Below are 11,279 nucleotides of genomic sequence, written 5' to 3'. Positions count from 1 at the left end.
ATTGTACTATGTGATCCATTACCGCTTTTTCTTCTTTTTGCTTTCCCGGATCATTACAACGATGATGATCAAAAGTTGGTCTTAAACCAACTTAAAAAAGACTGAAATTTAAGAAGCTGAATCGATATTAGGTATTTGTTCACAAGGTGTAAGCATTTTCAGCAACTTTTTTCGCTCTTGGTTTGGAAATAAACATAGTAACCAGTAAGCAAAAAGACCGTTCCTGATTGTTGTTAGATCAATAATCATATGCAGTTTGTTTTCTTGATTCTATCTCTAAGAACTGAATTTTAATTTTGTTACATTTGTACGGAAATGTCACTTTTGGGCGCTGAAAATATTAAACTGCTGAAAAAATTATTCATTACGGCTAATGAAGATAGTGATTCAGATGGCGATTCACCAAAGGAAACTGTGTCTCATATGGGTATCAATCAGATTTTTACATGTATACCTACTTTGAAAATTACTGAAATAATTGTACTTTCTTTAGGCCCCGGAGATATTGGATGTTCTAGCAAGTCTAAAAAACCGGATGGAACCACCGAGAGCTTAGTTGACCAAAATTCGTACAAGAAGTTAGAAGTTGAGACTAATCAACCTACGACCCTGGAAGAATGGGAGCAGCAGCAGGAGCAAGAATGTGATGCATTACTGGAGTCACGTCCACGTCCGGATTATAGAATATCATACAAACAGACTGTCTGCACGGAAGATCTATATCTACAAATGAATGGCAAAACACCGAGCACGGCGAGCTGCGAAAATATGGTGGTTGAGATTTTTTTGACAGGCGAAACGGTAGGCATCCATCACATTGATTTATCGGTTCAAGAGCAATGCGTTGTAGTGAAATCTCCGAAATATTTTTTGAAACTTCAATTGCCGCATAAAGTTAACCCCGATAAAGGTAGCGCCGCTTGGCTTTCGGAAGAAAAAATCCTGAAGCTAACGCTAAAAATGGAACGAGAGTTTGATTTTGTGAATTTCTGATTCATTGTTTTGTTTAGGAATGTGGCTAACTAAAAGCGGACGGAATATAAATCTAATTCAATTTGATAAATTAAGTAGCGTTATGTGTTATTTTATATACAAACAGAATAACATACTGCAAATTTTTATTAAGTAGTCAGCTTAATTTCGATTACAAGTATCAATAACAAAAACAAAAAGCGTTTTCACGATATTCAAAAACCTCCTAAAAATGTTAACATACGATATACTGCACCCAAAACAATCGATGCTATGCAAAATCTGCAGGTTGCATAAATCAATCATAAACAGGCTGACAAGTTCCTGGATTGGTTTTGCTTTTTGGATCGCAACGGATAATAATCAAAAAACTGCGCTTGAACACGATTTTCGGCTTTGCCTTTCTGGCCAAAGGCAGGTTATGGTTTCACTCGAAAAAGTGCGGTCTGTGAAATGAAGAATGTCTTACAGGTTCCGAAAACGGAATGTGGCACCAAAAATTTTACTGTTACACACCTATATTGTGTTCAATATCAATAATAAATCAATAAATAGAATAAAACTTCTTTGATTTGTTTGTGTTAAAAAATTAATGGAGCAGAATTTATCAGGTGGTTTTGTACTTTCTCCAAAAAATTTTAAGAAATTTTTATATATAAACAATGCCTTTTTTGCAAGAAGGTTTATGCTTGTTAATAGTCATCGGACCCCCGTTGTTTTCAATTCCCCTTCTTGTCTCCCAGCCACTTGTGCATCCATGCAGAAATTCGTATAATGCGAATCAAACAAAGCCCTTTTTGTTTTCTGGACCTCTCCCCCCACTAAGTTATACCAACCGTTTGTCGACTTTCCTCTACCAATTCCCTTAAGCAGAGAACATGTATGTCAAGTTTTATTAAGAACCGTCCAGGCGTTCCAGAGTTATGACGAAACATACATACTCACAGACACTTTTATATTTAGAAGACATGGTAACTTTGATAAAAGTAGCTTGCCTGTATTGTATCATTGTATGCCTGCGAAACGTGGTACGTCTCAGCGGAGAAAACGCAAATCAACGGCCGATAGCTACAGAAATTCGATAACGTAAGTGGAAGTGGATCCGACACTTCGAGGAGAGGAGTTAGAGCACTGAATTGAGATACTGGCCATGTCACTCAATAACTCGCATCATTAAACCAACGACACTCACTGATTACGTGAAACGTGTGTCGCTGGTTTATGACAAGTTCTCGCGAGCAACTGAGTTACTATGGTCAGTCTCTAAGAGGAGTAGATCTCGTTCGAAGAGAAGCACTCGATTCGAATGCACAAGGACATCGAAGGCAGACTCAGAGGCGCATGGCGACGCAGCTAAGACAACGACAGCCGGGCTGTTGACGTGAACCTATCCTGGCAACAGGTGAAAGTCATGGCGAGTAACCTTCGACAGGAGAGAATTTCATTACTTTGTTCTGCCGGACCGGCGGACTTCGATAAAATAAGTTTAACCTTGGCTTTAACCATAAAAATGTGGTGGTATACAATTTTCTCACAGCTTCATCGTTCCGGAAACGAACGTTGCAACATTAGATTCGGATGAAGGAATGCGGTCATTGATGCTTCTGCTTTCATCTGTTTCACCCCCGAATTCTCGGGGTCAAGTTACTGGTTTCAGCTGGCTGACAATCAGCATGCAAAATCGGGTATGTTTACACGGCTGTAATTTTGTTATATGTAACATCTGAACTTTGAACAAAAACAGGTCGATTAGATTTTTTACCGATCTTCCTTTGTTTCGTAAAGTCCAAGTGATATCTCAAATCTAGCCTTCCCTAGAGTCCAGCCGAAAAGCATTCTTTTTATAAACTGATTTTTAAACGTCCTATCTGATTTTGGTGCATTAAAGTTCCATTGTTCATTGTAATGTTTGTTTTTTAATAGAGGCACTTTACACCGACCATCTATTGTAATGATTAGTTCTCTGTTCTCTGTATAGATCTTAGATTAGATCAGGTTATTTGACTTACACGTAGGTTGTTATTCCTACTATGTAACTGATAACCTTATTTGCGACAAATAAACCTAAATTTTACCATTCAATTTAATTCTAATAGTATTAAAAATGTACCATTTTTGGTGGTACACAGGATATGGAATATATAGATAACTGCTTTCATGTACACTAAAAATAGCAAACGATCCTTCCCCTTAAAAGTAATATTTTGTGGTTGCAAAGGACTAATCACACCGATAGGCGAATTGCTTCCATTGATCTCTGCTGCTTTCGCGTTCTATATAATGTTTCTCTCGAACCAGGTGCGGCGCATCTCAGTTAGCTTGAATGTGATATGTGCGATCGGTGGTGCGGCGGTTTGATTTTGTTTACTAATCGTTCTTCTCCTAACATCATGATACGGTAGATGTAGTATGTAGATATTGTAGATACGAAACAACCACAGGATCTCTTTGTAGAAGCCGGGTATTATGATACTGAGAATTATTGCGCTTTCTTGCGACCGGTTTGCGATATCCGAATCAGTTCACTGCGAGTATTGTCACGGTTCGGACGCGCCAAACCATTCACCACTCTTACCGAATTGAGTTCGAACGTTGCCGTCGATCCTTCTAGGCGCGTATGTCAAGCCACACGTCTGGTTGAGATTGTTTATTAAGATTCTTGTGTTGGCGGGCTGTGCGTGACTAACGCGAAGTGTATTTACAAGTTCCCCCATCGATGAAAATTTTGTGACGATTAGTGTTATGTTGATAGCTGCTGGCTGTCAAAAGTTCGTGCATGCTGAAGATTATCTTTGTTTGAAGATATTAATGGCTTAAAAGAAATTATAGAAACTAAAGTTGATGATTTTTAGTTCTATTGGGCAGATATTGGTGTAGAAGACTAGTGACGCCCATTTATAATTAAATCTAGGCTAGAAATAACATCCAGGTGGGACTCGGATCGACCAAATCAGAAGAAAAGCTTCAGTACCATGCGTGTTTAATATTCAATTTAATTTGTTGAATCAGACTCAGGTTTGAAATCATACTTAACCATCAAACAAAATATAATTATAGTCTTCATTTAATCGCAAAATTTCTTATAGTATTCAAACAAATACCAGACTTTATGGATTTTTGCACTATAACAGATAACACAAAACGTATATCATTGTACGAATGTGCGATCACTTTGCCTTGCGTGTACATTGTTGGCGGGCTGTCTCAGCACTTAACGATTGCAGATGTTTTTGAATTGCCCATTAAAAATAATTTATTGGGACACTTGAATGATCTTCCTTCTTCTTTACTTCCCATGCTGTCGTCACTTTCCGTACGGTGCGTGCGTGCAGAGATTTGCAGAAAAATAATGGAAGTAATGATTGATGTGAGTCACAGTGGAGATTGTCACCAGCTTTTAATTGATTTCTGTCCCCAGTAGCATTTTTTGCGGCAATGTTAATCGCGATGGGTATTATACTATAAGCATTCTCGATGGTGGAATCGTTTCCTTGCAGACTAAAACAAAGAACCATGCGTCTCCATTGCATTATCGCAATTTCATTTTTTTTTAAATTGTATCCCAAAAACAATACCAATTATACTTTTTTGAGTTTTTGATATGTTATGTAAAAATACCAAATTTCTGGAAAAAATACATTACATGCTACTCTTTGGTCTTTGAACCTTGAAAATATAAAACACGAATATTTTTGGTGTCTGCCTTCATAATTGAGATTGAATCCTATATATCTTCACAAAACTCGGTCAAATATCTCTTATTTGATACCAAAACAATTGAAATCGGTTCAGTTTAGCACAAACAATTCAGTGATTGAAAATGTCAGCGATTTCCTATCTAATCGATATCCAACAATGTATTTGAAAACTATCAAGTTTCTTCCAACCGAAAGTAGGACGAGCGTGCTAAACAAGTGCTTTTTTATATTTATTTCTAATAAGTGCCTTTGTAAAGAAAATTTTGATTTCCCTCGCAAAAGTGTTTTTGGAACGATAACTATAGTTAGATACGACAAAGAACGCGGAATGGTTAAGTTGTCATCTCTTCTAACACTGTTGGTACTCACCTTGGACTTAACATATAGTTGGAGATTCGACAGATGTAAGTCGCTATGTACTGTCTTAAAATGTTCGCTTTAAGTACTGCTTTCATTTTCCTTTTTAAACTGATGTTTCCATATTGCCGTATTTTTATTTTAAATCATTTGTTTTGGATTTTGTGCTTATCAAATTCCCTAAATTTGGTGTTGAAGATAATTTTATTCCATTTAATTTTCTAATCTAATTTTATATTGTCACAGTTTCGTGCAAATAAGTAAATTTGACTTTCTTATATTTTGATTTCGTTTTAATTTCTAAGTTGTTATTTTAATGATATTTAACTTATTCTTTTGTCAATTTCATGTCAGTCTTATTGTTGTAAATAGGTCAGTTATTCAACCGAAGTTGGAGGAAACTAAAAAAAATGCAGACAAAATATGTTTGTCAATCTGTTTAGTTCTCGTTTTGTATTTCAAATTAATTTTGCTTCCTCACATTTTGAAATTAATTTTAGCTTGTTTTTATATTCGGTTATTTCAGCTCTGTTTTCTAGTTCTATCCTAATCTTACTGCTGGTAGTATGAAATGTTTCACATTCTTTTTTATACTATTGACTACTTTTTCAATTGTATCCCTATTGTATCCTAACATGTTATAGCTTGATTTCTATTTCTTCAGTGAGGTATTTCAATTTATCTGCTAATTATGAAATGTTTAGCTTCAATTATGAAAACATCTGGAATATATGCGTCCTGAAAATTATCATCAGTCTATATTTTTCACAACAAGAACAAAAAAACCAGAAAAATTTCTTCGTTCATAAACAAATATTCCAAATAAAGCAGTTCGTTCCCATTTTGTTCTCTCCTGGCATTCACAACAAATCGTCATACTCGCGTGTCGTGCGTATGGATGGATGGATCACCTTCTGACGCAACGCAACTTGCCGCGACCGACGGACGGTAGTGCCCAGACTGTATGGAGACCGGCTGTCAATGAAAGCGATATCACCGCGGACGCGCAAAGTTCAGCGGAGAATAGTTGTGTTGCACGATTTTTTCCGCACAAAAGTGGTTCCTCCAGCTTCCAATATGCTGAGTATGGTGAGTATCAGTCGGACTGAACTATTTTCTCAAAGGAGAATGCGCGGAAACAGTTCGGAGGTGTAACTTTAAGTCATATTGCATTGTTGCCCAGACTACGAGAAACTTGGCAAAGGGCTACTTAATGGGAAAATAATTGAAATTGACGAGTTTAATCCTAATTGATTATCGCTGGTAAAGATTTATTCTGTTCGTTTATTATTCTTAATTTCGAGAAATAAATATGAAAGCATCTTGAACAGACAACAACTAATGAATAGAGTATAAGTTTGCCAATAAAAATATGTATGGAAAATATTATTTGAAAAGCAATGAAACATTAAAAATGATTTTTCTGTTGGGAAGAATAAATGCTTAATGCGAGAAATGTAGATTCAGGCATTAAGCATTTCTACATTTCTCGCATTAAGCATTTATTCTTCCCAACAGAAAAGTAAAAAGCCGACTGCTATACGTCGTTGAAAAGAAAGGAAAAAATTAAAAATGATTACTGTTCAAAGTTACACTGATTTAGGGTATCCTCATTTATGGTTATCAAATTTATTGATACGCGAAGTGATTTTGTTGTACATCTTCATAATAAGCTCCAGCAATAAAAATATATGTGAGTGGGAGCTCAATAGCTCCTTTGTCAGTATGGGACTTTTTTCAAATAGTAAATTTAGAATGAAAAATCTAGTAGTTGCTGTGTCATATATTGCATAGATATTTTGCAAATAGTTTCGATAGTGTAAAAGTTGGCGGTTAACAAGTCTGGTTGGAGTTATTGTTTCGAGAACAGGAGACGCTAAATCACCATGGGCGTTGACATTCGCGATGGCTTTTTACCACATGCGGTGGTATAGTTGTTTTCGATTGAGCTAGTTTCCTAAACGGGATGACATTGAGAAAAATTCATGGTACCAAATGTGGATAGTGACGATGGACGGTAGGTTTTCCTTGTCTTTGATTTTCTTTTATAGTTTTGGAGGATGGCAGATTAATTTTTTATTTACATTATTCATTTTGTCTTAGCATTTTGTGGCAAACATTCCACTAAGCCAATTTGACCATAAAAATACCATTTGACAAATGAATAAAGGTGTTGTTGACTGTTGACTGTGATTTTTTTAGATTGACAGAATCGCTTGCTTGATAGACCAGTAATATCCCAGCAACGTCAGGTTCAGGACCATGTGACCTGTGACCTGTGACCATAGTTACCATGTAATTACCATGAAAATAGATAATATTTTTAGCGAATTTTTCTAATAATAAAAACTTTTACCATTTTACAAGCGTGTAGGGCGCTATGTCTCTGCATATTAGCCTTGATAGGAGGAAATGCTTATCAACTTAGAAACTATATCGGCTCGTTTCATTCTGCCTGATTTTTATTTTCATGTAGGTATTATAAATTCAAGTTTGTCACGAGTTTTTCGAGCCACCGTAAATCTCGCATGTGCATAATATTTTTTGATTTAAATTAACAAATTATGGTTGATTATGCAGTACCATTACCATTATATTAAATTTATAAAAAGGTGTATTTTTGATCTTAATTTTCGTAATTACTGCCTTTACAAGAAACCGCCCAGTTAGCTTCTAGGTACGATGCTGGTCTAACAAGCCAGTCGTCGTATGTTCAAATCTCGGTTAGGCGGTGCTTGCTAGATAGAGTCAGTAGGATTGTTACACTGGGTCATTTTGAATTCATTTGAGCCTAGTTAGCAATTGCACGTTTACAAACGGTCTGAAGCTTTAAAAACGTGCATTTGAGTCGTGAAATCGGTTACCTAGGAATATCGTGCGTAATTTCTATAAAGTAGTCAGAGTTTTTAGGCAACTTTTATTATCGAAAGATAATAAGTTATGGTTTTTGATGCAATTAACAAAAAGACACGTTTGTCTCAGGACGGCTTTCGTGCATAGCAACATATGTCTATCGGTATTTAATAACCGCCCGCGCGCGATTTCGAACGAATCGAATATCTGGAATTCAATAAAAGGAAAACTACGACTTGCAGGCTTCCTTAGTGTCTGTTTTCGAACTCCAAAGTTTCCAAAAACTTCAGTGAATCGAATACGTTGATAGCACATAATTTTCGGTGCGCTAAACTGATTTCTCATAGTTTATTTCTGATATCGGTATTTCGGATTTTCAATATCTATTTCGAAATGCTCATGTAACCAAACACGACCTCAAATCGTAGGCGAGCTCGAATGATAGTGATCGCACCACCTGCCTCGGTGGATCCAGATTAATTCCTTTCCACTAACAACAACTCCTTGCTGTGACACTTGTGGATGATACAGAGGATTACTCCGTCTCTAGTAGCAGTAAGTGTCGGCCAAACATTCCTTTCCCTCCCAAATTGACCTGCATGGCCGTGGCCAGCTTTACTATTGATCATCACAATGAATTAGATCATCAGAAAATGCTCACTGAGAATGATCTACTACTCCCAAGCATCATTCTGATGGTTCATGGTGCAATTTCAGCTGATCTGGATTAATCCCAGGTAACTCACGGGCGCTCAAACTATGCTATGCCATGCTAATGAAAACTTTCAGCATTTTAGTAAATTGAAGAACAAAGGAGCAATTTTATTTTGCAGTGTTGTCTCATTTCGCAGTCACCAATTTTATGAATTTTTGTTATATTGTGCTTTGCAGCTGTACCTGGATTAATCCAGATTATTTTCTCTAATGTCAATGTATATGACAAAACAAAACAGCAACATTGCAGTTGTCAGTCTTTCTCTTTCTTACTCACAGCATTCGCATTGTCGCCCTTTTTGTGCCAGTCGCACTTCTAGACTGCGGTGTCCAGTAATGTGCAAAATGCGGGATATATGTCTAGAAACCTTTTAAAACCTTTTTTTTTAGAATTTGGGAAAAATTTGATTTTTTCTTAATTTTTATCAACTTCTCCGAACGCTGCTTTCAAATTCACAAAAAGATGAAAAATTGAACAGTATTGTATTTTGAATCCCATTACAATCTGTTTGTGTGTTAATGTCTCAATTTCAGTCATATTTCATTTCAATTTTGCCTTTCAATAGTGTCCGGCTATATAATCTATGGCAACAAATTCAAAATAGAAGGTGCGGCACGCTCTCAGCGTGCCCCTCCCTAGGAGGCCAATGCTTCGTAGTGTTTATACTTTGAACTTTAGTTCGATTATTAGTTTTCTGGTCAACAATCGACTGTGATACCATCATTTACCTACCTAGATGTAAAATCGAATCATATCTGATGTGAACATAATTTTTGAATGTCATACATTTGCAGAAGTGGCACTATGGGGCAGCGCGATCGGCACAAAAGTGGGCGGATCAGTGCCGGCTGCTAACTCACGATAGTCCGAAGGGACGCTGGATCGACAGTTACGGGGCCTGCGGACAGAACATCTTTGTATCTACCCATAAAGTTCCCTGGTAAGTTCGACTGGTTTTCACGAAACTGGTTTAATCGTTACGCTCTGGTAATGGGCCCATAAAAAACATTTCTTTCTTCATCTGTCGGAGATTTTTTTGCGTAGTATTGATCGCGACACCTGTGTCATATATTTTTTTACGCTTGCAGGTTATTTGCACTCCGAACGTGGTTTCTGGAACGGCAAAATTTTACATATGGATCGTATAAAAATGATTTGGTGGCAGTTGGACACTACACACAGATGGTGTGGGCGGCCACACACAAAGTTGGCTGCGGTCTAGCCAAATGTGCCAGGGGTGGTCCACGAGGTAAACCGTTCTTCAACTATGTATGCAACTATTGTCCCATGTAAGTATAATTATGGAGATATCTGTATGCTAATTGTTATATGCGATGAGTAATTTAGTATATTGAAGTTAATTTACTTTGATTTTTTTTGATTCATTCATTTTGGGCCCTGCAATAATCATTTATTATTTATTTCTTATGTCACTGAAATATTAGCCAAACAAAGGTTCTTTTTAGGAAATCTAGGAAGTATAACTAAATGTATTTCAAAGTATTCTCTAGTTACTTTTAATTGCATTTCTATATCGTAAATTTTCATTTTGCAATTTAAAAAAATGGCTGGCTATCAATTTTTTTTCTAACAATGGAAAATGTTTAATTTTTCTGAATTAGAATTGAAGCGATTGTGTAGTTGCTACTCTCTGAACCGTTCTAACCATTTAGTTGTGTAATTATTTGCTGAAAGTTTTATAAATAAAGTTTATTTCAACATATTGGTATTGTTAATTTTTTTATAAGCTATTTAACTGCGAAGGTGGTATGGAACGGTACCGTCACTATTTCACTGTAATTCTTGTTTTATTCCAATCACAAGCTAACATGGACAAAAATACTTATAACTAATCATTGTCGGTTCGTTTCAGTGGAAATCACGAAGACAAACTGGGAATTCCCTATAGGCGTGGCAAACCATGTGGCTCATGTCAGCAGCAGTGCCACTCGAAAAAAATCAGGTACATGTGAATGATGCATATTTCGGTTACACCTTTGGTAATACATAAAAATGTTCTTTGTAGATTATGCACGAACTCATGCAGCACGGCGGACTTGTGGGCCAACTGTCGGGAATTGTACAAAACATGGCCCGGTTGGCTGTGTAATACGGTATCATCGGAAGGGCTGGAACGACAGAGAAACTGTATGGCCACCTGTACTTGCCAAGGAATGGTACATGACTGATCCCTTTAGGTGCTTAAGGAGAAAGATTGAGCTACAAAAATGATCAGTAGCATTGTCGCCGAAACGTGCCATAATAGTATAATAGTAGGATTGGACTTTATCATCAGTAAAAATAGGAACAGTTGCCATATAAACCACTTCAAACCAAGCTTTGTATAGAAATGCATTGTGAAACTCCAACTTCGGTTGTTGCCGGTATCCTTCGGAAAGTTCAGTGGAATATAAGACGTAATGCAAATTTATGTAACGTGACTTGAATACTACGCTTATTTTCATTCATGATTTGAACAGGCCCTAATTGAATGGAGGGTGTACCACTTTAGGAGATCTGCTGCATGAATTGCATATTGTTGCACTACGATGTCTGCAGTCTAAAATAAAAGGTGAACCACATAAAGAACCAACTGTGCTGTGGTAAGCATAGGAGCGATCACCAATCATTATGATAAACAGATATTCTCTTGTATTTCTGCTCCACCGGCAACGAGCCTTTCT

At 36.7% G+C, this 11,279-nt stretch overlaps 2 protein-coding genes across 2 annotated transcripts; both read left to right on the top strand.

Moving 5' to 3' along the window:
• Positions 1 to 315: 315 nt before the first annotated feature.
• Positions 316 to 993, top strand: LOC128740758 (dynein axonemal assembly factor 6). Its single transcript, XM_053836323.1, has one exon. It carries the CDS (start codon positions 316 to 318, stop codon positions 991 to 993), a length of 678 nt encoding a protein of 225 aa, XP_053692298.1.
• Positions 994 to 4,998: 4,005 nt separating this feature from the next.
• LOC128743832 (serotriflin-like) lies at positions 4,999 to 10,784 on the top strand. The gene is made up of 6 exons (XM_053840510.1): positions 4,999 to 5,074; positions 5,980 to 6,116; positions 9,390 to 9,535; positions 9,684 to 9,884; positions 10,469 to 10,558; positions 10,622 to 10,784. The coding sequence occupies exons 1-6, from the start codon at positions 4,999 to 5,001 to the stop codon at positions 10,782 to 10,784; spliced, it is 813 nt and encodes a 270-aa protein (XP_053696485.1).
• The last annotated feature ends 495 nt before the right edge of the window (positions 10,785 to 11,279 follow it).

The sequence above is a fragment of the Sabethes cyaneus genome, chromosome 3 (assembly GCF_943734655.1).
Source record: "Sabethes cyaneus chromosome 3, idSabCyanKW18_F2, whole genome shotgun sequence".
Lineage (NCBI taxonomy): Eukaryota > Metazoa > Arthropoda > Insecta > Diptera > Culicidae > Sabethes > Sabethes cyaneus.
Note: the sequence above shows the minus strand (reverse complement) of the source record. Positions and strands in the feature narration are given on the sequence as shown.